At 40.7% G+C, this 26,445-nt stretch overlaps 1 protein-coding gene across 1 annotated transcript in view; it reads right to left on the bottom strand.

Annotated features, from left to right (window-relative positions):
• The window catches only part of ERICH6 (glutamate rich 6), a 31,727-nt gene extending 8,071 nt beyond the window's left edge, over nt 1–23,656 (bottom strand). The window contains exons 1-11 of the mRNA XM_045902135.3: nt 23,064–23,656; nt 22,239–22,296; nt 17,682–17,773; nt 14,456–14,518; nt 14,137–14,192; nt 13,929–14,045; nt 11,093–11,206; nt 9,972–10,129; nt 9,253–9,323; nt 8,097–8,242; nt 1,629–1,714 (exon numbers count right to left, since the gene is read on the bottom strand). Coding sequence (XP_045758091.1) covers nt 1,629–1,714; nt 8,097–8,242; nt 9,253–9,323; nt 9,972–10,129; nt 11,093–11,206; nt 13,929–14,045; nt 14,137–14,192; nt 14,456–14,518; nt 17,682–17,773; nt 22,239–22,296; nt 23,064–23,466 — 1,364 coding nt within the window. The 5' untranslated portion in view covers nt 23,467–23,656. The remainder of the gene's footprint in view (nt 1–1,628; nt 1,715–8,096; nt 8,243–9,252; nt 9,324–9,971; nt 10,130–11,092; nt 11,207–13,928; nt 14,046–14,136; nt 14,193–14,455; nt 14,519–17,681; nt 17,774–22,238; nt 22,297–23,063) is intronic.
• Nucleotides 23,657–26,445: the final 2,789 nt, after the last annotated feature.

The following is a 26,445-nucleotide window of genomic DNA, read 5'->3' as shown; positions in this document are numbered from 1 at the left end:
AATCAATGAAATATATTGATAGAATAAAAAACAAAAAAATGATAATATACACAGAAAAAGCATTTGACAAAATCCAATACCTTTTCATGATAAACAACTCAATGAACTAGGAATAAAAGGGAAACCCCTCAAGCTGATAGTGTCTAACAAAAACCCATGGCTGACATCATACTTAATGGTGAAAGACTGAGTGATTTCCCCCTAAGATTAGGAACCAAATGAAAATGTCTACTCTCCCCACTTCTATTCAACATTGCACTGAAGGGTCTAACTAGGGAAATTTTATGAAAGAAGAAGAAACGAAAGCCATCCAGATTGGAAATGAATGCTGTGAAACCATCCTACTCTTATATATAGAAAATCCTAAGGAATCCACAAAACAATATATTAGAACTAACAAACGAGTTCCACAGGATTGTAGGTTACAGGACCGATGTACAAAAATTAAATTGTACGTCTGCATACTAGCAGTGAACATTCTGAAAATGTAATTAAGAAAATAATTCCATTTACAATAGCATCAAAATGAGTAAAGTCTACTGAGGATAATTTACTGTTAATACTCAGTCCCTTCTAAGCTGATCAGCAAAGCCCAGAGGAAAAGTAAACACAAGATTGAGTCATTTTGAAAAGCAGCCAAAGCTTTCAGGAGAATTAAGAATTAAAGCCAGGACATGAAATGATAACTAATAATAAAATTTGGGGGGAGTTATGGAAAATTTATTGATATAATTAAGACAAAACCTACACTTTTTCTCATGGGGCCTGAACAAAAACTTCGTATACTTCCTATGCCATGAAAGTCATTTTTCTGGTTGATTATTGGGGTTTGACTAAACTTTTAGGAAACTAAAACTAAACATGACTTTCTCCTATAAAAGTGGGACCTTCATTCACCAAAAAGCTCTCCTTATTTCATAGTTTTTTTGTTTTTTGTTTTTTTTACTTTCCTTGATGTATTAAATGGCCTTTATGTCAAAATAGCAAATGGCTTGGCCACCAGGCAGAAGTTCAAGTGATGAATAACTTAGTGTTCCATAAAATGGATATCGAATTTTTGTATTAAAAAATAATGTGCTGCTCATGGATGTGTAAACTGGTACACATTTTCTGGGGGACAAAATCTATCAAAGGTTTAAAATGTCTGTAATTTCTTAGCCAGAGTTACTACCCCTAGACATTCAATTCAAGGAAATAAGTGATAAGTATGCAACAAAGTCTGCAAAAAGTTGTTCATTTAGCTGTTGTATATAAGGCAAAAAATTGTGAAACCGCCTTTGTGGTTAGATTAAATGAATTATGGTACATCCCTATAATGAAATACCTTGTGGTTATAAAAATGGTGGCGTATTTCTATCTTTATTGTTTATGATATACTCGACGTTGCTATTTAATATTATACGAAGAGGGCAAGTTGAAAGATATGAATAACGAGTTGAATTAATTTTTAAAGAATTATATATATGCTCATAGAAAAAAGGAAAGATATATTAAAAAGATGTTAATAGCTTTTCTCTGGGTGGTAGGATTTGGGTAATATCTGTTTTTTCTTTATAGTTTTCTATATATTTTTTTCTCTTTTTCTGTGAAGAAATAAAGCTAATAAAAACAACTTGTTGAAAGGATACAATATTTGTGTTGTTCCATCTGGAAATGAAGTCAGAAACTTGCTTCCATGTTTGTAGTGCTTCTCTAAGAGCTCGTTCCTCATGATCTATGTATATAGCACAGAAAATGAAAGGACCCTTAACTGTTAATTGTTCCAGATACAACACATTAATTATGATAATAAAAGGCATTCCTTGCTTGCTAGACAGTGATACAAACCATTTCTTTTTTTTTTTTTAAGATTTTATTTATTTATTTGACAGAGAGGGACACGGCGAGAGAGGGAACACAAGCAGGGGGAGTGGGAGAGGGAGAAGCAGGCTTCCCGCAGAGCAGGGAGCCCCACGCGGGGCTCGATCTCAGGACCTTGGGATCATGACCCGAGCCGAAGGCAGACGCCCAACGACTGAGCCACCCAGGTGCCCCTACAAACTATTTCTTAATTTAAATTTTTGGCCCTGCAACAGTGACAGGGAACAATCCTTAGGAATCATTAAAGATTGTTCCTAACCCCTGCAGATAACTTAATAAAAGCTTTCAGGCAGGAATCTGACATTACATATCTGTTTGAAGGGTTTTGTGTTTTTTTTTAAATTTTTACCTTATTCACATATTACTATAGAAACAAAATAGAAGGTTAAATAGCAGCCTTAGCACGATGGAAATATTCTATATGCTGATTGTAGTAGTGGTTACATAACTGCCAAAATTCATAGAGCTGTACATCTAAAAAAGATGAATTTTACTGTATATAAATTATACTTCAACAGACTGACTTTAAACTCAAGTATAAGCTGTAGCATCTGGTGTCTCTTCAAGTTTGCTCTTGAAGTTATTTGAGCAAAACACTAATGGTGTATGAGAAGATGAAGAAAGAAATACAGGGAGATAATCCTTAATATATCTCCAAGTTAAACTATTTTATATGTAATACTCAATAGGGAAATGAATTTGTGCCCAGTAACATTTTCTTCTTCTTTTTTTTAAGATTCTATTTATTTATTTGACAAAGAGAGAGAGAGAGCACAGGCAGGGGGAAGGGCACAGGGAGAGGGAGAAGCAGACTTCCCGCCGAGCAGGGTGCCCGATGCGGGGCTCGATCCCAGGACCCTGGGATCATGACCTGAGCCAAAGGCAGCCGCTTAACTGACTGAGCCACCCAGGCACCCCCAGTAACATTTCTAGTTAAATATTCTTTTTATTCCTAATCCTGTATTGTAGTAAAATAGATTTAAGAATTTCTAGGGCTAAACAATGAAACTACTGAAATACTCACATAAATGTTGCCATTTATTTTGGAAGATAACACATTTTTTTTCATTTTAAAAATTTTGAAATATGAAATACATTCAGAAAAGTGCTAAAACATGCTGTTTTGTAATGAGTAATTATAAAGTGAACACCCATTATTATCCCATCCGGGTCAAGAAATAGAACAATGCCAATACTCGAGGAGCCCCTCTGTGTGTCTATCTCAAAGTCAATACCTTTCTTTCCTAGACATAACCACTATTCTGATTTCATAGTCATTTCTTTGCACTTTTATAGTTTCTAAACAATATAGCTTCAATTTTTTCTCATTTTGAATTTTACATAAGTAGAAACATAAATAAAATATCTTTAATATTTTGTTTCTTTCTGTTAATATTATGTATGTGAGTTTCATGCATGTTCCAGTTTGTGGCTGTGGTCCACTAACTTCCATTTGTGTATAGTATTTCATGGTATAAATTTATCACTATTTATTTAATAGATATTTGGGTCATTCCCAGTTTTTGACTATTGTAAACAATGATACCACAAACATCCTTATGCATGTATGCTGGTACCCAGTTCCTCTTGGATATTATGACCATTTGAAAAAAAATGGGTTCAGGGCGCCTGGGTGGCTCAGTTGGTTAAGCGACTGCCTTCGGCTCAGGTCATGATCCTGGAGTCCCTGGATCGAGTCCCGCATCGGGCTCCCTGCTCAGCGGGGAGTCTGCTTCTCCCTCTGACCCTCCCCCCTTTCATGTGCTCTCTCTCATTCTCTCTGTCTCAAATAAATAAATAAAATCTTTAAAAAAAAAAAGGGGGTTCAAAATACCCTTGAGCACTTCTCAAAGGAGAAATCTCAGTCAATAAACGAAAAGGTGCTCAACATCATTAGTAACCTGGGAAAGGAAAATGAAAACCGCAATTAGAGATCAGTACATACCTATCATACTGGCAAAGAAAATGGGACGTCTGATAGTACTAACTATTGGAAAGGATGCAGAACAACAGTCACCATTGTCTAGTGGGTCAATGTAATTTGGTCCAAAAACTTGGAAATCATTTTGGCTTCATCTAGTAAAGTGAAAGACAAGCATATCTTGGGATTCAGCCATTCTATCTCTGGGTATAATATATGAGAGAAGGGCAAATAATAAAGCTTAACTTCAGACTTGGATAAATTAAGTTTACTTGCTGAAATTTCTAGGGTAGCCAGAAAAATGATAGAAGCAGAGAGTGTAACTTCCAAGCTTGTAGAGGTAGAAGAAGAAATAGAACGACATATTTTAAATATTCCCCCAAAAGACAAGAAAGGATAAAGGAAAAGAAAAACATATAACAGGGAACAAATAGAAAATATCAACGAATGTCAGTTATTATATGTAAATAGACTAAATACTCCAGTTAATAGACAAAGAATGTCAGATTAGTTCTTTTTTTAAGGAAAAATTCCAACCATATATTGTTTACAAGAGACAAATCTAAAATATAAGGATACAAAAAGATTATAAATAAAAATGATACATGAAAATACTAAGGAATATTACCAGAGATAAAGAAGATTACTTCATAATGATAAAAGTTTAAATCCACTAGGAGGATATAACCTTACAAAATATTTTTCCCATATTAAGATAGTTTCAATATATATAAAGCAAAATTTCACAAAAGGAAAAGGAAAAATTAAAAATTCCGTGATCATAATGGGATATTTTAGCCTACCTCTCTCAAAAATTGCAAGGATTGTTTAGACCAAAAAAGTAATAAAACAATAGAATATTTGAACAACCCCTTTAATAAATTTGACCCAATGTTCATGGATTGGAAGATTAAGTATTTTAAAGATGACATTCTTCCCAAATTGATTTTAGATCCACTGCAACGGCAATTCACATTTTAACAAGACTGTATTATTTGTGTGTTGTTGGGGTAATGGAGGTCTTCACAAGTCAATTCTAAAATTTACAGGAAATGTCAAGAACTTAGAAGAGCCAAGACATTCTTTTTTTTTTTTCTTTAATATTTATTTATTTGACAGAGAGAGACACAGCGAGAGAGGGAACACAAGCAGGGGGAGTGGCAGAGGGAGAAGCAGGCTTCCCGCAGAGCAGGGAGCCCGATGCGGGGCTTGATCCCAGGACCCTGGGATCATGACCTGCGCCAAAGGCAGACAGTTAACCGACTGAGCCACCCAGGTGCCCTGAGCCGACATTCTTAAAGAAGGTGGTTGAGAGAGAGGAATATGCTCTACCAGATATTAAGATCTATCACAAAATATAGTAATTAAGACTGTGTAGTGTTGGGGCAGGATAAAGAAATCCATGATACAGAGTAAGGAGTCCAGAATCAGACTCCTGCAGCCATAAACATCTGATGTGGGACAGCAGCGCCAGTGCATGGTAATGGAAAAAAGGAGATCTTTTTCAATACATAGTGCTGGATACAATCTGGTATCCATATATGTATATTTTAAGATTTTATTTATTTATTTGAGAGAGAGAGAGAGAGAGTGCCAGCACAAAGAGGGGGAGGGGCACAGGGAGAGGGAGAAGCAGACCCCTCGCTGAGCAGGGAGCCCAATGTGGGGTTGGATCCCAGGACCCTGAGATCATGACCTGAGCCGAAGGCAGATGCTTAACCAACTGAGCTACCCAGGCGCCCCTCTATATTTTTTAAATGAAATTAGGGCCACTACCTCACATTATATGTAAAAATCAATTCCAAGTAGATTAAAGATCTAAATGTGAAATGCAGAACTACAGAGATTTCTTTAACATAGGAGAATAGCTGTATTATCTCAGGTCTGGGAAAGATTTACCAGCCAATGAAAAAAAGCAGTATCCATGAAGGATTTGATAAATTACAATTAAAATGGTGAAGGACAAACCAAGAAGTGAAAAGTGGTTGCAGCAATATGACATACAAAGGGCTCGTATCCTAAATGTATAAGAATTTTTATAAATCAACATGAAAAAAGGTCTAATGTACCACTTTTTCTCCATATTTCTTGAATCTCAGACCATCCAATTACACAAAGCACATTCTTTAGAATTTCCTTTAATGAGGGGCTACTAGTGACAAATTATCTTTGACTTTACTAGACAATGTCTTTTTGGACACATTTTCTTGAAAAATATTTTAACTGGTTATAGACTTCTAGATTGACCACTATTTTCTTTAAGCACCCTAAAGATAATTCCCATTGCCTTCTGGCTTCCATTGTTGCTGTTGGGAGGTTATCTGATGGTATAAGTCTCTTTAAATATAAACAGAATTTTTTGTTCTCTGGGCTTTTAAGATTTTTTTTCCCTCTGTGTTCCTTGGTTTTGCTCTGACATGTCTAGGATTTTTTTTTCTTTATTTCATCTTGATTGGGATTCACTGGGCAAAATCTGTGGGCTCTTCTCATTTATCAGTTCTAGAAAATTCAGATACTGCCTCTGTCTGATTATCTTTTTCTTCTCCTTTTGGGATTTTGAATAAATGTGTTTTAGACACCTCATTTTCATATCATATCATATACTTTATATTCTGTATTCTTATTTTTGTTCCCATGGAGAATTTCATTATTTATTTATTTATTTATTTATTTATTTATTTACCTTTTTTCCAGGTCATTGGTTCTCTCTTTAGTTGGGTCTAACCCGTGTTACTGTCATCTTTTAAGTTTTTAACCTCAGTTGTTATATTTTTCATTTCTGTAAGTTCCATTTTTTTCTTTACAAACTGATTATGTCACAATAGATTTCTGTTCCCTCCATATATCTTCAAGCTGATATTTTATTTTTATAAGCATAGTTTAATTTCCAGAGTCTTTGCAGGTCTTTTTTTAATTAGATATTATTCCTCTGGGTTTTCAATTGTGGTGTTGAATTTCCTTGCATTCTTGATTCTTTTTCACTATGTGCTAGTAACTGGAATCTGAAGTATAATTTGCAGGAGAAATCTGAGGGCCGGACAGGTGACTTTCCCCCAGACAGGATTTGGATTTGATTCTGTCAGTTACCTCAGTTCACTGCCACACCTTAAATTCTATATCACCCAAAAGAAAGAAATCTGGTTTCCATAATTTAATTTCTAGAAATCTATTCTGAAAAAATATACTTATATAAACATACATTTATACACAAAGATATTCAAAGCAATGTTATTTAGTATAGCAAAAAACTGTTAACCTGTATTGTCCAATAATAGGGGAATGGTGAGATAAACTACATAAAGGAGCACATAGATATTAAAATGCTGTTAATGTAAGGTATATAATATCATGGAAATATTTTTTATAATAAATTTTAAAAAGAGATAAAAATTACACATGTCATATAATTACAAGAATGTCAACCAAAGCCAAAGGGTAAAAAGTCTAGAACAGTGCCGTCTAACAGAAATTTTGGTGACCATAAGAATGTTCTGTATCAGCACTGCAATATGGTAGCCCTTAGTCACACACAGCTGTTCAGCACTAGAAATGAGACTAGTGTGACTGAAGAATTCCATTTTAAATTTTATTTTAGTTATTTTAAATTTAGATAACCATATGTAGTTGTTGCTACCCTATTGGGCAGTGTGGATCTAGAGATTATTGAAATATTAGTAATGATTTTGGGGAAGTGCTTGAGGCTTTTGGTGATTTTCTCCCCCTTCTTCCTAGTTTTTTAAGGCTTCCAAATGTTCCAATGATCACATTTTAAAATAAAAAGGCTTTAACCAAAATAGCTCACCATAAAATGTATGTAAAAGCATTTTTTTTCAAGTTTTGACAAGCTCTATTAAGAACAGCAACAATGTAAGCATGATGAGCGGTGGTGACAGGGCTAACAGCTGAAAGGGTCAGAGAGTCCAAAATGCTCTGCTGGCTCATGCTGACAACTCAGCAGTGCAGGAGGCCTCCAAGGAAGATGACACAGTCTCCAGCTACATCCCAAGGGCCACGGCCTCCAAAATAAGGGCAGTACGCAGTCCTGGTCTGATTTCTACTGGTTATGACCCTCAAAAATGACTTTTTAATTCTGACAGACGTGGTTTAGAGAGTTGTGAACTAGAATTTATCCAATGGAGACTAAAAAAACATAAAGTCTAGTAGAAGTTAAAGAGCCAAGTGTGAACCATTTCTTCCTGACAAAGAGTTACATGTGTTATGTAGCCAACCTGTTATATTCATTATGACAGCTTTTACAATTTTAGGAAGAACTGATTTTAAAGAGTCACGGGTAAAAAAATTACAAGAGAGTCACCTTTCCACATGCTATTCTAGCATCACAGCAAACAATGGAAATGTTTCTATTTTCTAGTTGGAAATCAAGTAGTCTGTCAGCAATTAGCTCTTTTTCTGGAATATCCATGGAAAGTTGATAAGAAATTGTTTTTAAGTGCTTTGAATCTAAGGAAAAAAAACACATGAAAGTAGATATTTGTTTAAAATGTTCCAAAACCTCTCTTCTAAAATGAAATTTCAAACCCTATTACAAATGCATTGATTCATCAGACTTTTTTTTAATGGAAGAAAAATGAGGTTCTTCATTAAATTAAAGTGAGCGCCTTCTTTTGTTAAAAAATGAAAACATTCCTTTGTTACAAGAAGAAAGATGATTTTCATTAAGTGGAATTTTCTGACCTTATGTTTAGTAGGAAATAGTTGAATATCAAGGAACTTTATACTAGGGATTTAGTTTAAACCACAACAAACATTTATCTTTTCTAAGTATCTTTTCAATAGCTCCTGAGTGGTAGAGTTGCTGCCTGATGCTCAGAAAGATTAAGTAATTACCCCAAATCAGCCAGCCTATAGGGAGAAAAGCAAGGAGATAAATCAAGAACTTCTGATTCTAAAAATCAGTGCTCCTTCAATTTTATCCATACTATAGCAACTCATAAGCTCTTTGCAGCTACCTGTAAAGTGCTCTATAGATGTTGCTAATTTATTTCGATCAATAACAACTGTAAGCGGAAGCCACTTAAATGAAATACCAGATTTTCTGAACCATCTTAACTGATGCATTGACTGGAATGAACATTTTATTTTTAATTATTACCATTTTTTAAGATTTTATTTATTTACTTGAGAGAGAGCAAATGTGCATGTGCGCGTGCGCGCGCGTGCGCGCATGAGAGAGAGAGAGAGAGAGAGAGAGAGAGAGAAGGAGCAGGGGGAGGGGCAGAGAGAGAGAAGCAGACACCCTGAAGAGCAGGGAGCCTGATGGGGGGCTCAATCCCAGAACTCCTGGATCATGATCTGAGCCAAAGGCAGACTCTTAATGACTGAGCCAACCAGGCACCCTTGGAATGAACATTTTAATATTATTTTTTAAATATACCAATTTCAGCTCTTGGTCAAACATCTGAGCTTTCTGATGTAGAACTGATCGATATCATCAGTGTTGAGGAACTCACCTTCTTCAGAAAAATTAGGCTGTCCATTTGTCATTATTGTAAATTGTCTGGCCATTTGTCGCTCCTGTTTTCTACAAAATTGAAAAATATGATGCAAAAGTCTGAAATGTGTTTTGAAGCTTAAAACAGAATTTTAGTACAAATTTTAACTGTTTAAATGCTGTCCCTTATTATTTTTACCTATCATTACTTGTGAATCCAGGCATTTAATCAGTACATATGGGTCTCTACTCTCTTTCGTCGACAAATTTCTCCAACATGGGAATTCTAAATTGAGCTGAGAATTTGCAGTTGGTAGATTTCTACTTTAAATTGTTAAAAAATTCACAGAGTTTCTAGGAGCTTCTGAATCTCAATAACATCTACCAGGAATTTTAATGGGTTTGCTTTGGCCAATTATTTATTTATTTATTTTTAAAGATTTTATTTATTTATTTGAGATAGAGAGAGGGCACACAGGTGGGGTGAAGGGCAGAGGGAGAAGCAGACCCCCCACTGAGCAGGGAGCCCAACGTGGGACTAGATCCCAGGACCCTGGGATCATGACTTGAGCCGAAGGCAGACGCTTAACCGACTGAGCCACCCAGGGGCCCCCAATTTTTATTTCTTTTCTGGGAACACCTCTTCAAAATTATAAATTTTGAAAAAAACAAGGTTCATCGACCAAAAACTCTCTACTTCAGTGGGCCTGAGTTTCAATATCAAAGGCTCAGTGTTACCTCTGCAGGGCTTTTTCCTTTGCTTTGAGTCTATCAACTTCACTGCCGTGGGCTGCGTGAGGGTTAATACAGATTAATTCAGCTTTGGGGCCCTGGGTTTTTTTTTTTTCCTCATAGATGTAGTCAATCAGATTTTGAAAATACCTGCAACAGGAGGCCTGAAAAACAAAGAGGTCATTTTTCATCTCACCAGTCTTCGATGAAGATACTTAGGGGGGAAAAAACCCAAAATGGCTAATGAACTTTGGATAATGATCTATGGTAACTTTTTTTGGTAACAGCTTTCTTGAGATAGAATTCACATTCCGTAATTTGCATCCATTTCAAGTGTACAAGTCAATGGTTTTTAGTGAACTCACAGAGTTGTGCAAAACCATCACCTCAGCCAACTTTTAGAATGTGAACCCTTATCCCTTAACACATCCCCCCACCCCCCATCCTCTTCTCCTCTCAGCCCCTGGAAGCAACCGACCTGTGTTCTGTCTGCATAGATTTCCTGTTCTGTACAGTTCATATAAGTGGAATCATACACTTGTGGTACTTTGTGATTGGCTTTTGCTTAGCATAACGTTTTCTAGGTTCATCTATGTTGTAGCATGTAAGCATGTATCAGTACTTCAGTTCTTTTTATGGTTGAGTAAAATTCCATTGTATGGATACACCACATTTATTTACCTGTTTATCAGCTGATGGATATTTGGGTTGTTTTCACTTTTCAGCTGTTATGAACCATGTTATTATGAACATTTGTGTACAAGTTTTTGTGTCGACAGAGGTTGTCAATTCTCTTGGGCATAAACCTAGAAAAGTGTAATTGCTGGGCTATAGGTAACCATGTATTTAACTTTTCAAGGAATTGCCAGACTGCTTCTCGAAGTGGCTACACCATATTATCTTCCAGTTTCTCTACATCCTTGCCAACATTTTTTAGTATTATCCATCCTTTTGATTATAGCTATCAGAGTGGGTATGAAACGGTATCTCATCGTGACTATGATTTATATTTCCCCACCAGCTAACATGTAACTCTTTTAAGCATTGCAGTGCAGGGGAAGATGCAGAAATACTTCATACATTGAAAAATAACATGATTTCCTCCATAAACCTGCTTTAGAACTTACTTCTTCTATTGATTCCGAGTTATCATCATCAGAGAAAATATCCATATTGGAAAGAAATGTTCTTAGATCGCACCCACAAAATTCACACTGGGGTGATATTTCCTCCTCTTCTTCCTTCAGAGAAGGGAAAACAGAAATGAATCGGTACCCACAAGGAGGCCCAGAGCCTCTGGGAGCAGTAGGATCCAGGGCTCTGGACAGGGCCAGCAAACGTCCAGTAGGGGAGTAAGGGGTGGTGGGGGATGTGCCAACCTGTCAGAATCCCTGGGGGCTGAAATAGTTGGTGGGGAACTTGCAGGGAGCTGAGATCCTATACCAGAAGGCACCAAGCCAGCAAGATCTGTATATTCCAGTAATGAGACATTATTTCTATTCAAGGGCTGGGGAGGCCTGAAGAGGCAGGGGTGGTGTTTTCAGGGCCTCTGTCTGGTTCACCAGAGCGCAGCTGAGCCCATCAGGAGCTTGTGGGTCCTTAGGATGCTTCCTCAGTGAAGAAAGAAAGTTGCACAAATGACTTTACTGTTGACATCAGAGTCCCTTGTGGGGGAGGGGGATTACAGTGTGTGACTAGATGCAGGAGACAAAGGATAACACACATGAGCCCCAGGTTGGGGCTCTGAATTCTCCTGTCTGTGCGGTGACGGTAATTCAGAAGGGGTGTGGGAGGCCAGGGGAAGCAACAGGAGACTTGGAGTTAGGGGCTCAAGGGTTGAGACACTATGGCCATGTGAGTGGCCTGAGGTCACCACTGTGACTGCAGGGGCTCCTGGGCAGGCAAGCAGCCAAGTCTCAGCATAGGCCTCCAGGAGAAACCCACCTCATGCGTAACTCGTGTGTGACTCGCAGGTCATGAACACTACCAGGCCAGCTGTATCTGCCATTCTCTGGGACTGGCAAAATGGCCACCGTGGGGCCAAAGGGTGGCTGAAGTGGCCAGTGCAGCCAGGCCTTCACCACTCTGGAGTGATGGCCACTATCTTGAGGCTACTGAAACTACCTGATAGGGGCGCCTGGGTGGCTCAGTTGTTAAGCATCTGCCTTCGGCTCAGGTCATGATCCCAGGGTCCTGGGATTGAGCCCCACATTGGGGTCCCTGCTCCGCAGGAAGCCTGCTTCTCCCTCTCCCACTCCCCCTGCTTGTGTTCCCTCTCTCGCTGTGTCTCTCTCTGTCAAATAAATAAAATCTTTAAAAAAAAAGAAACAAACAAACTACCTGATAATCAGTACTGCACATGGCTGAAAGCGGAACCATGGGTCGAGGGGGGCGGGTAAAGACCTGCCCTGGAGAGATGGTGGTGAAACATCTAGTTTGCCTCCCAGGTGACAGGACAAAAAGAGAGTGTGGTGAGGCCAGGCCATTTCCCTACCAGGGTCTTGGTAATTAGCTCCTCAGCCCACAGTCCCTTCACCCCTTCACCTGCAGGGGAAGCAAGGCGGGGATGCTTTCGAAGACCATGAGTGGGGCCGGAATCTGCACCCAAAGAGGGCGCAGCTGGAGAGGAGAGCGGGCAGGCCAGCTACAGCTGCCCTTGTCAAAGCCCCGTGTAAGCGGGCCTGAAAGAGCTGCCCAAGATCTGGGGGCCAGCGCAGGGACAACTCCCGTGAAAGAAAGGCCACCAGGCTTTCCTCATGTTCAGGACCATCTCTGGGTGTCAGCAGAAGAAAACTCCAGACACTTCCTTGGGTACAAGCTTTTGTGGTTCAGAAAGAGGAAGGAGCTATGTTTGAATAAAGAATTTCAGCCTGAAGAGTCTAAAGGGTGACCCTAAAGTTTAGAAAAACCAGGACAAATACAAGCAGCAAATACTGACTGATGTTACATTACGTGGCATATTTAGACTTGTATAGTTTAATGCACTGCCCGAGGCGGCCCTGAGCAGCACGGGGGTGCGCCCACCCAACATCCCCAGCAACCCCGCACACACACCTGCCACAGGCCGCCTCCCACGATTGCTGGCTCTTATTTCCAGGGAGTAAGCCTGTACCTTTAGCGTACCCCGAAGGAAATAATGAAGGGGGTTCTGATCTGGGGAGTGTGCAGCTCTCTCGACATGGCCAGGCCATCTGAGTTTGGAAATAATCCTACCACCAATCAGTCCCTCACAGCTCTGGTACAGCGGGACGGTGTGCGGTCCTGTTGGAATTAGGAGGGCGGCTCTTCCCTTGCCCATCAGGCAGAGGCATTAATCGGTCACTTAAGATGATCAAGTATGGCAAACATTCACCTTTGTTTCCAGCCCTTGTGGCCACTGTCATGGGATGAATCATGTCCCCTGAAAAGATATATTGAAGTCCCAACCCCTGGTACCTGGGAATGGGGCCTTATGTAGAAGTGGGGTCTTTGCAGATGTCATCAAGTGAGGATGAGGTGATCAGATCATAATCCAACATGACTGGTGTCCTTGGAGAAGAGGGACACTGGGATACAGACCCACAGAGAATGCCGGGACAGCTGAGGCGGACATAGGAGTGGAGCAGGCACAAGCCAAGGAAGGCCAGGGTTCGATGGCCCCGCCAGAAGGGAGGAAGAGGCAAGGAAAGATGCTCCCCTAGAGGCTGGACTGGCTGACACATTGACTTTGAACTTCCAGCCTTCGGAACCGTGAGACAACAAGTTGCTGTGGTTTTAGGCCGCCCGCTGGGCGGTACTTTGTTCTAGCAGCCCCAGCAGAGGGACAGAGCCACCCTAAGCTCTGTTCCAGGGAAAAGAGCTCTTCGCCTGTTTTTGTTTTTTAAAGTATGTTCATGTCTTCTGTGCAAATCATCGTGTGGCTTATTACATCATTCATTAATAAACAAAATTTCAAAATTTTAAAATAATATGAATTAAAATCACCTTGAAGTTAATGCCTAAATTGGAACTCTCTTGTTTGAATGTCAGAATGGACGGTGGCCCGATGCTAGGCAATGTTCTCAGAGATGGCTCAAACAGGGTTATGAAGTCTTCTTTAAACTACGTTTTTAGAAAGAGAGAGAATTGAAGTTTGAATAAATGATATTTACCATGAACACTGTGTACTATTGGACTGATAAACATTTCTTACCTCCAGCTCACATAAAATACTCAGTCTTTGCTCTTTTGGATTAATTACCCATTTTTCTGAAGAGAAAAGCATCAATAAAGTTTAAAACCTTCTTAACAGGGTCTTCTACTTTCTCGCCACCTACCACCCATCTCAAACACACACACACACACACACACACACACAGTTACAATGCCCTGAAACCTTTTCACCACCTCCTCACATAGATTCTTAGGGGAGGGCTTTTTGAGAGGGGGCGGGCACTGTCCCCGTTAAAGCTGGTTTCCCAATGGCAGTTTGCCTTCGTGGGCAAAGGGAAGGTCTCCAAACATCCATTTACCTCTTAACTTAGAAGCCAGATTTTCATGGTCAGGTTCTTTAATTACAGAGGATGCTTTCTTCCCTGTAAAATGAGTGTACATTCGTCATCAATCCTGACAAAGTAGGAAGGAAGTTTAATGTAAAAGAAAATATGCCCTTTGGAAAAACAAATATGCTTATTTGTGTTTGTTTTACCTCTTACTTTTTTTTGCCTTTTCCAAATAACTTTTTATCGACAGTGGGGAACAGAGGAAAGCCACCACTGATGGATCACATTTAAAAATGTTTCCCTGTTCCTTTCTGGTCCTAGACTACTACAGAGACACACACTGTACTTGATTATAAACATGGTTTGCGGACTCTTTTGTTTTCTGCTTTTTTAAAGTACTACTTTGTCTATCTTATGTCTGTTATTCTGTAAAAGACTTTTCAGGTCAAAGGGTGCTGGGGGTTCTCCTTTAAGACACTGAACTCAACGATGAGGATTATTCCCTGCCCAGATTCCACGGCAGTACTGGAAATGGGGAAGGTGACCATCAGCAACTTCGAATAAATGTCTAGAAGATTTAAACGGATAGAACTGGAACGATGAAAACCAACCAGATCAACCTACAATGGGACAGAGGTAAGGGGAGGGAGCTGGCCCATTTGCTCACAGAGCCGGGGCCAGCAAGGACTGCTGTTGGAGAAAGAAGTGGGCTTCAGAAAATGATGCACTTCCTATGTGAAGTATCTGAAAAAAATTTTAAATATGTTTTAGGCATTTTGTCCAACAGAAATACCAGCACAGGTATAAAAAAATGAATGCACCAAGGTTTTTATTAAGGCATTTAGTTGTTAAGGGGAAGAGCTCAAAACATCCAACCCAACTCTGAAATATCTAGCAATCAGTTTTATTACATAACCCACAATAACTGTATAAAAGGGAATACTATGCTGTTGTTTCAATGAATTAGATCAATCTTTCATGACATAGAAAGATGTCCATGATGCACTGCTAAGTAAAAAAGCTCAAGAAGAGAGAAAGTTGCCATTACTCAGAGGAAATGTTAATTGTTTTGTAGACTTTCAATGTACAAACTATTAGAATTAATAAGGAATTTCACCAAGGGGCAGGTCAGATACAAGATTAATATATAGAAATCAGTAATTTTCCTATGCATTGACAAAAATTAGAAAACATAACAGGAGGGGTGCCTGGGTGGCTCAGTCATTAAGCGTCTGCCTTTGGCTCAGGTCATGATCCCAGAGTCCTGGGATCGAGCCCCGCATCGGGCTCCCTGCTCCGCGGGAAGCCTGCTTCTCCCTCTCCCACTCCCCCTGCTTGTGTTCCCTCTCTCGCTGTCTCTCTGTCAGATAAATAAATAAAATCTTAAAAAAAAAAAAAAAGAAAGAAAACATAACAGGAAAAAGGTGTCCAATTGTTACATCAGTACAAGACTATAAAATACCTAGGAATAAACTAGGAAGAGCTGCATGAATCCTTTATGGGGAAAAAAACCCCCACAAAACTATGGAAGAAGATCTGAAAGAAATGGAGAGGCACACGTAGGCTCACTAGGTTCCTGCTTGGTTCAGACTGAGAGGCCATCAGATGAGGTGGCCCTAACACCTTCCTTGGTAGCCTAGGTAAGCAAACCAAGATCTGTTCCAGTCAATTCCTGTAAATGCCTCAAGGTTAAGAACAGCCAACCGGGAACAGCCAACTAGGCTTCCCAAATAACTCAAGCCCATAAGCTAGCCAATCAAAAAATTTCCTTGTTCTGCTCCGGTGTCTTCTCTGTAAGAACCTCTCCCCTCGTGGGTGCCTGGGTAGCTCAGTTGGTTAAGCAACTGCCTTTGGCTCAGGTCATGATCCTGGAGTCCCGGGATCGAGTCCCACATCAGGCTCCCTGCTTGGCAGGGAGTCTGCTTCTCCCTCTGACCCTCCTCCCTCTCATGCTCTCTGTCTCTCATTGTCTCTCTCGCAAATAAATAAAATCTTAAGAAAAAAAAAACAAAAAAAGAACCTCTCCCCTCTCTCTTGTCTGGGGAGCGCTCCTAACTATCTCCTGTTGGGCACTGCTCTGTTTCAATCCATGTTTGCTCAAACTCAGAAATCTGAAAATGCCTCAGTTTGTTTTTTAACACTGCTAAGCCAGGGCAACAAATCAACTTGTCACATTCCATTGAAAAATCCCATCAGAGTTACATTGTGCAGATTAATTTGGGAATTATTAACATCTTTTTAGTATTTGGTCCATTTTTATGTTTAGATTGTGTCACTCTTCTGTGCAAACTCTCTAGCGTCTTTCCACTTCATTCCCACTGAAAAAGATCTGGTCCTCAATTGTGCCTTTGACCCTCTCCCCTCAGATTCTCCTCCCACTTACTTCGCTGCAGCCACATGTTTTGGGAGGAGGCACGCGCTAGTCCGAGTGCCTGGAATCATCTTTCCCCAGGGATCATCCTGGCTCAGTCTCTCGCATCCTTGAGGTCTTTGCTCAAGAATTTTAGCTTCTCAGTGAAGATTTCCCTCAGCACCCCATGTAACCTTGCACCCTTCCCACCCAACATCTCCTGTCCTTTCCTCTGCTTTTTCTCCTTAGCACGTCTATAGCCTAATGTACTACATATTTGCTTATTTTGTGTATTATCTATCTCACCACTCCCCACACCTTCCACACTTTAATACCAGATCACTGAGACAGGGGTTTTGTTTTGTTTTGTTTTTTTTCATTGCCATTTCCCTAAAACAGGGCTTGGACTATGATGGGTGCTTGGCATGTGGTAGGTGCTCAATAAGCATCTGATGAATAAGTGACATAATATAAAATAGAAAAGTTCAAAGGAAGGGCTATTCATAATTCCTTATACTGAGATAAATTAAAATTTTTACTTTTATATTACATATTTCTTAATGGTTGACATTTAGAAACAGCATGCATGTTGCTTAATAAAAAAATGAAGCTTTGTATCAAAACGTAAAGGCAGATTATTTCTTGATGTGAACATAAACGTTGGCATTTATCACAGGTTAGGTGCCAAAGAGTTTAAAGATTTCATCTCATTTTGATCTTCCTAACAATTCTGTGATGGAAGTATTATTCTTATTACCAGCACATGAAGAGCCTGAGACTCTGTGGGGCAAAGGTCAGTTTGTGTTGGGCTGGGATTCAAACCTGGCTCTCCCGCCACCTCCAGCCACGCTCTTTCCAGTGTGCAAGCCTATCGCCCAGCAAAAGCTAAGAAATCAAACTACTCACTCCTATGCCTTTTGCCAGAAAATTCTTGAAGCCAGCTTTCTTCTGTTTGTACTGATGTTGGGATTCCTGGATACAGAGTGTGATACATAGTCCTGAAGTTTAGACAAAGAGTTAGTTTTGAGTATACCTATAGAGTTGTTAGCAGTTCTTCCAAATATAGCACATTTTAACAGTCAAATAATGCACGTACATAGAAGATTCTGGTTTCTATTTTCTTTGAAATATTTTCTTCCATTCTTATGTCTCAGTAAAGTCAGGCAGCGTGTTTTCATCGTAGGGAAAGTACTCCTAAGTCCCCGAGGCTCCCAATATCGCATTCCCCCGCCCCAGGGAATAAAGCACTACCACTATATCTGGGCATGTGTGTTGGCGGCGGTGGTGATGGTGTGTGTGTTTAAGCATTTACTTGAATTTAAATGAGACATTTTGTTCATTTTATTTATTTAAGTAATTTCTACATCCAACATGGGGCTCGAACTCACGACTCTGAGATCAAGAGTTCTATGCTCCTCCAACTGAGCCAGCCAGGTGCCCCAATTAAATAGCTTAAAAATAATCCAAAAAATTTTTTAAGAGGTTTGAAGTTAAATGCATTGTAATCAAACAATTTGTATTCTTTCTACAAGTAGTTCAGTTACTTGAGTTATCACTGACATGATAGGAAGGCAGAAATTTATTGATTTTTACTAGTTAAAATGACTGTTACCAGTAACAAGTAAATAATATCTATTGCTTCAAGTTCCTTTGCCTCTTTGAATTTCAGTTTTTTGTAATAATTTGCTGGATCTTCTAAAATTATCAAATCTTTTCAAATAATTGAGTCAATTTTAGGTTGTCACTTTTTTTCCCCCCCATCATTCTTAGTTCTCTTATGTCTCTACCTTCCTTTTTGGATGCTTGGTTCCTTGGCATGTTGCATCAGTGGGGTGTTATAATTCTGAAATGACTGTGTCTTGTAATAAGTGATGAATAACTCTGCCAAAGCCACCTGTGCAAGTCTCTGGGGGAGTCCTGTTTATGTCACCTCCCAGAGAAACAAGTTATAGGGACCAAGGGTCTATTAAAGAGCAATCCCTACACAACATTTAATGTTTGGATTTTTTCCCCCAGTTCAATGGTTAGCAAAATCAATACATTATTCATCAAGGTCTCTTTGCCTTTCTTAAACCAACCCCAAAGATTGTTTCTGAAATTCTGTGTAAAGATGGCAGGTGACTGAGGATAACAAAATTAACATTTACTGAGAACTTACTATGTAGTAGTACCTTCACAGTAGTTGCCTTACTCACATTATTTCATTCATATTAACAAAAACTAATTAAGGCTTGTATTAATAGTCCCTTTCTCTAGGCAAGGAAACTGAGGCTCTAGGGAACTTCTGAAACATTGCATGGGGCAGATGGAGATGGGGTCCGGATCTGTTTGGCTTCAAAACCTGTGTTTCTCCACATTCATCTGCCATCTACAGCTGGCCCCATTTTCAACCAGAATAGTAATGGGGCAATTCAAAATAGAAGGTGAGCCAGGATTGGTTGCATTTTTATGACTTTTTAAGAACAGATTTCCTTAAAAACACAGTCTCACCAAATTCACCAGAGAATGCTTAGAAATATAAAGGAAGCATCTTCTTAGGGAGATTTATGAGGAGAAATTAAGAGTTTGATCAAGTAAAGAGATGTTCCCATATATTAGGAAGTTCAGGTCAAGATGGCAGTTGAGCACCCAATTCCCTTCCTTTCCAAGATCTTACTGCAGTAACAAATACAAACAAACAAATACAAAAATAGCCCTTTAAAATAAGAAAGGTGTCATCAGTAGACAAGTAATATTGAAGTCCTTAAAGAATGAAAATAAATGGCTTTCATTTGATGGAAAACCAGAGTGGAGAACACCACAGCTCCAGACAAAAGAGGTAAGTCAAATTCTTCTGGGAAGTTCCTAGCTCAGACTCAACCAAGTGCAGCGAGGAGGGAGCTGGGGACTACCATCGGCGGAGTTAAAGAAGTCAACTCAAAGCAACTGGGCAGGCAGGCAGGCCCCCTTCTTCTCCCCTGACACAGGGCAGTTGTTTTTATTTCCAGATGAAGCCCACAGAACTGCTTCCTACAAAGAGTGGGCAGCCTCTCTGAGGAGGCTTTAGGTCTGAAAGAGAAGCAGAGCACAGTATGAGGTTCCAGAGGACCTGCCCAATAGACCTGGATGAGAAAGGAGGAAGGGACATTCCATCCAGAAATGAAATGCATGAAGAACTCCAACCACAGAGTGACGTGTCCTTATCTAGTAATAGTGGAGCATCCAGCTTGCCTGCTTCCTGCAGACACTCCACAAGAGGCTGGCTCTGATATCTCCCCATCCACCCACATAGAACTCGCAGCCAACCTTCCAGGCAAGCCCTGTGAGGAACTACTCAGCTGCAGAACGACGCCATTTTGGCCACCTACTGGCCATTCATTTATAAATACAAATTGATAACCAAGGATTACCAGTCACCTAAGGGCAATCAATAGTACGGAAGAGAAGCACCAAGATAAAGAGAACTAACCCTGAAAAAAAAGAACCTTGGTATAAGAGTACTCTCAAAAGAGAGTTAAAAGCAACCACTATTTGAAAAGCAAAAGAGAATAAGATCTGGCTCCTCGAAATGACAAAAATGAATACCAAAATAAAATTTTTGCTCAAGGGCTGCATATTATATAAACACCCCAAATCTTGAAGATATCCAAGAGGCCCAACAGCTATCTAGTAGGAGTCCTAAAGGAAAGGACAGAGACAAATGAAGGAAGTACTCACGTATCATCACTAGTGTCTGAGAATCAGAACGATTAGCAATACTGGGTACTAGAAGGCAAAGAAGCAATGTCTTCAGAGCTCTGAGGAAAAGGGTTTTAAATGTATTCTTCTATGCCAGGTTATATTATTAATTAAGTATGAGGGTAAAATGAAGAAATCTTCAGACAGGCAAAAATTCAGAAGTCTGACTACTCATGAGATCTGCATGAGAGAATTACCTGAGGAGTTTCTCCAGCCAAGAGAAAAGGAATAGAAGAAAGCAAGTAATATAGGAATCAAGAAAGTGTGACCACTGCACCCAACTCAGGAAAACTGAAGACAATTAAAAACAACTGAGAGTTGAAAAGTTCTCCTTTTAGGAGCCAAGTTTTACTGACAAAGGATTTGGGTTTGGTTTTGTTTTTTTGTGTGTGTGCACGAATCCAATCACATTATTGGGTTCTTAGCATGAAATTATATTGTTGATTGGTTTTCAATTTTTAGACTTAACCTGTACTGAGTTAATTATGATTATAAAACATAATATGAACATAACAAACCTTGGCAGAGTAAAATGACTTTATATGAATATATATTACACATTAATATAGTTTGTTATAAAATGTCTATAATTTGTTGTTAATTAGAGGAGGAAGGGGTGAAAGGATAGTGTGTTAACTTTCATAATAAGAGTTAATAGGTAGTCACTAAAGTTGATAAATTTGATAGTAGAGGCTTAAATACCTTAAAGTCCTAAAGGCTAGAAAAATTAAAAATAACATAATTACCAAAAATGAAGAGGAGGGAAATAGTATGAGTTATATTCCTCATCTTTCATGGGTGGGAAGCCCATAATTATGTCAAAAATGGATAAATCAGGGAATGAAAATATGCTATTTAAAATTATATTGAAGGGGCACCTCATTGGCCAAAGTCAGTAGAGTCTGCAACTCTTGATCTCGAGGTTGTGAGTTCAAGCCCCACGTTGGGTGAAGAGATTACTTAAAAATAAAATCTTTAAAAAAATAAAAATAAAATTATATTAGAAACAAACCGTTAATAATATGTTAACTGATGAGTGGGAGTGTGGGGATGAAGGGCATGGAGATTGTGGGGATGAAGAAGGGCATGGAGATTTTTTATTTTATACCTTTGTATACTTCAATATTTTAACCATGTACACATTATTTTTTTCTTAAAAAGTTGAATTAAAAGGATAAATAAAAATATACAAATGGGACAGAACAATCCTCCTGATGCTTAGGAATTTAAAAGTTGCTTGTAAAAGCAAAGCTTAGGTGAACAGTAATTCAAGATTGTGGACTCAGGTTTGGTGTGAGATTTCAGGGAAGATTTATAAAGATGTTCCAAAAGGTATTTCTCTGGAGTCTTCCTGTGCTTGAAGGCTAATAGCAATAACAACAATAAGAGAGAGAGAAAAAAAAGACCACAATTTCCAGTCTCCTTCACAGAAGGTGTCTATAATCACGGTCTCATTTAGCCAATAGAGACCTATGTCCTAAACATTCAGAGCCCTTGCTATTGCCCACCTGGCAGGGTGTTATTATTTCACGTTATATTAAGAGGACATGCCATCTCTGCAGGTAGATGGACAGGTACCTGCTCTCTATCTCCAAAGTGTCTAACAGTATGATTTTTTTTAAAAACCTTTTTGAATAAATTAGTTGTAAGTGCTCTGGATTATTTTACTCTATTTCCAGACATGTTTATCCAAGAGGTAAACATCATAAGCTTCCAACAATAATATGAAAACAAAACATTTCTTACCTATCTAAATTCATTCCAGACAAGTCTTTTCTAAATGTCTGAAATATTTTAGGAAAACCTGTTGAATGAAACATTAAAAAATTCAGCCACTCCTTCTAAATCAGTGGTTCCCAAAAGAACAATTTCTGCTCGCCCCCCGCCCGCCACGAGACGTTTGGCAACGTCTAAAGACATTTTTGATTATCGTAGAGTGGGGGCTAATGGCATAGTCCCCGCTAGAGGCTAGGGATGCTACAAAACACCTATCATGCAGAGGACAGCCCCCTCCCACCCTCTGCCCAACAAAGAAGGTTCCTGACAGAAATGTCAATACTGGGAGGTTGAGAATCCTACTCTAAATAACTGTTCTGCGTCTCTTTTTAAAGGAAGTGACTAAAGTGGTTTTAGCACAGGAACTTAAACACAAAAATGAGTTTTTCGCAGGATTGTCTTAGTAGCACAACACTGAAGGCACTAGTCTTCCAGGAGCGTGCGTGTGCGTGTGTGCGCGCGTGAAAGAGAGAGAGGAGAATGGGGGTGGGGAGAGAGAACACAGTCACGGCGTGAATGCACACAGGAGTACTACAAATGCGCTCCGTATGGCACTACCCAAGCTTCCAGTTTCGCCAAGCGTTTCAACGAGGTCCGCAATTGTGAGCCATCACAAAGGCTCAGCCAAGATCTCAATGCCTTTGACAGAAGGGCCGGAGGTAGACCGGGTTGTGTGTGGAGTGGAGCAAGTATTTAGAAACCAGACGCGCCAAGAGACCAAGGCTCTGGAGTCGCGGGACCAGCGGCCCCTAGGGCCCGGGAAGCCCTAGAGGAAGGGGCGGGCAGGGGCTGTACTTTTCTGGGAGGACGTGCTCCACTGTGAGCTCCAGCTCCGGGTCTCGCTCCACGACGGGCTCGACGTCTGGCTGAGCGGCGGGGTCGGGCTCAGGCTGGGGCTGACGATGCTGGCTAAGCGGGGAAGGAAGGGCTCCGAATTTTCGCCATTGCTGTCACGGACGTCCACAACCTTCCAGAAGTACTCATCGCTGAACGTCCTGTGGACCTCCACCTTCTCCTCCGCGTCGCGGGCCTCCTCCTCCTCCTCTTCCTCCTCTTCCTCCTCCTCCATCACCTCTTCCTCCTCCACCCCCTCCTCCGTCTCTACCAACACCTCCTCTTCCTCCTCCTCCTCTTCCTCCTGCCTGTCCTCCTCCTTCTCGGGCTTTCTGAAGCTGCGACGCGAGTACAAGTTGGCCATGGCTGGCGGGGAGCTGGGGCTAGGCCGCTAGCGCAGGCGCCGGCGCGGCCGCCGTTCCGGGCCTGGGAGCATGCGCGCTATTGTGCGTCTGTCTCCCCGGGCAACGGCCCGCCGCGCGCCTCCAGGCCCCTGGGATTTAAAGCGGCAGGACCGCGGGGCGGGGAGAGGAGCGGCGGGGCAGAGAGAGCTGCTCGGGAGCTTTCTCACCTGCTTTCCCCTGGCAGCCTGTGGCGAACTGACCTCCCTTTCCTCTCAGCTCCTTTGAAGCGTGTTTGTTTGAGTGGGTAGGGAGAGCCACTACTAGCGACACGGTGAGGCCGCTTGGTATTGTTGATGCTGGACTTTGGTTTTTGAGTAGACACATGCTGGAACTTACGATAAAACTTTATTACAAAAACAGGCGCCGGCCTTTGGGTCGCAGTTTGCTGATTTGATTTTTTAATCGATTTGATCTCGATTAATGAGATTTGGGGTGCCCCTTAAATTTTGTGCCCGAGATGGGTGCCTCGCTCTAGACCCAGTCATGCTTGTTGCAAGGCTTGAGGCATCTGGCTACTCTATAAGTACCACCTGTGTCTTTCCGGGGGGCTTTGTTTTCAGTTCATTGTATTTTTTGGTAAAATACCTGTATACACACAAGGAGGTAGACAATATAGGTAAGGGACATCTGTTTACTTACCACCCAGACTGGAATATTCATCTTCACTGTAGAGTTCAGCTTCCTTTTAAAGGCCTCTTAAGTCTGAGAAATGTTCCTGGTGGGAGTTGTGTTTTTGCTGTTTGACTTCACCTCTAAGGTAAAGGAAGCAAACTGAGATTCTCCGTGGCTGAGGACATCTGGGTGTTGTAAAAAGGGCCTGGACTGATCCTTATATTAAGTGAACAGGGTTAGGTCTAGCAGTCTCCTTGTATGATATCTGTTCAATCGCTTGACCTCATTCAGCTTCAGTTTCCCTGGGGGTAAATTGGGAATAATAATACTTTACCCCTAAGATGTTTGTGGATATCAGTGAATGTGAAATGACAGCCTATAACTGTCCATGCATTTCAGCCAAAGACCACCCTAGGAACACACATGTAGTTAAATACCTTATCACCAATGACAACAAGGTGTCTTAGTTAGAGCATGGTAGGGTGTAGCCTTCAGTTATATGATTTGGGAGAAGGTTGAAGCAAGCAGGCTTTTGCTCTGAATTGGATGCTGTCAGAAAGTGGGGCTATTCTATGATGGGAGTATTTTGTGGTGGCTCAGTGACCTTATTTTTTTATTTTTATTTTTTTTAAAGATTTATTTATTTATTTGAGAGAGCGATAGAGTACATGAGAAGGGGGAGGGTTAGAGGGAGAAGCAGGCTCCTCGCCGAGCAGGGAGCCCGATGCGGGACTCGATCCAGGGACTCCAGGATCATGACCTGAGCCGAAGGCAGTCGCTTAACCAACTGAGCCACCCAGGTGCCCCGACCTTATTTTTATGATTAGACAAAATTATGAGGTGCTTTGTTTTATTTCATTTTATCATGGTGTCAGAGTCACCTTGGTTTTACTTAGTTTGGGCTGCTGTACCAAAACACCATAAACAGGATGGTTTATAAGGAGCAGAAATTTATTGTTATGGTTCTAGAGGCTGGGAAGAACAAGGTCAGGCGGACTTGATGTCTAGTGAGAATCCGCTTCCGGGTTCATACACCTCTGTCTTTTGGCTCTGTCCTCATGTGGCAGAAAACAAGGGAACTCCTTGGGGCCTCTTTTATAAGGAGCACTAATCCCATTCATGAGAACTCTCCCCTTAAGACCTAATCACCTCCCAAAGGCCCCACTGCCAAATACCATCACCATGGAAATCAGGTTTCAGCATAAGAATTTTAAGAGCACACATTTAGTCTATAGCATCTTGTCTGAGGTTATTATTCTTCCAGAATGTTTCTGTCCAGCAGGAAAACAAAATGGCCTGGCTGTCAGACCAGCTTGTAATAATCATGAGAGCTAGCTGTGAATATTCGGTCAGATCCTGGCATCAGGGACTCCCATTTATGAGCTTTCCAGCCCCGAAGACTTGTACTAACAGGGCTCTCAAGGGAGCAGGAAGTGAGAAGTTAGGTATCTGGAATCACAAGCAATATGACTGTCAAATATTTAATGAGCACTAGGAGCTAGCCCTCTCCTGGGTGCTGGGCCATGGCAGCGAAGAGGAGAGGGATTGTCCCTGCCCTCCCTGACAGCGCCTGCGCCTTGGCAGGGGTGTGGCAAGCTATGGGGCAGTGGGGCAGGACAGGGCAGGTGAAGGTACAAAACCACCCAGGCACTCCGGAAAATCAGAGAGAAAGATACTCGGAATATTGTTGGAAGAAGGAGAGTTCTCGTAGGCTAGCAAAGCAGTCGGTAGAGATGAGAGAAGGTAGTTGAGCTGCTCTGGAAGGCAGGGTAAAATGTGGGTGTTTGGAGAGGAGGTGAAAAGCAGTCAAAAATGCCAACAGGCTCAGGGCAGGAAAGGGGGCTGGCACAGGGAAGTGCGGTAGAGAGGTCGAGGTACAAATAAGATAAGTGGTATTTGAAAAAAAACAGCCCAACCCTTTTTTGGGCAATAAAAGCATTTTGATGCTGGAAGGGCCCTTGGAGGTCATGCAATTCACCAGCTGCTTGTACGTGGGGAAGTGACTTGTTCCAGAGGAGGCAAGCTTGTTTGTTCCCAGGGTCCTCAGAAAGCAGAATAGAAATGAAGATGGGGTGGGGAGGGGGGCGGGAAGGAGAGAGCAAGGGTGAAAGTCCTTGTGCTTATTCTGAGTTGCCTGCCCCTACCTCGGTTCAGTGACTGTTACAGAATTTTCTCAATTGTGTAGTGAATTCATTTTTAAGTAAGCCTTATTTAGGACCTTTGTTAAGGCCTTTTTGAAAGTCTTAGGAATCCGTTCCCTTGGATCCATTTACAAAGAAATTTATTTCCCCTAATGGAACATCATTCTCTGTTTTGGCCAATCAGAG

The sequence above is a fragment of the Mirounga angustirostris genome, unplaced genomic scaffold, assembly GCF_029215605.1.
Source record: "Mirounga angustirostris isolate CCGP_5_RB_7025 unplaced genomic scaffold, mMirAng1.0.hap1 SCAF_1, whole genome shotgun sequence".
NCBI classification, from domain to species: domain Eukaryota; kingdom Metazoa; phylum Chordata; class Mammalia; order Carnivora; family Phocidae; genus Mirounga; species Mirounga angustirostris.
Note: the sequence above shows the minus strand (reverse complement) of the source record. Positions and strands in the feature narration are given on the sequence as shown.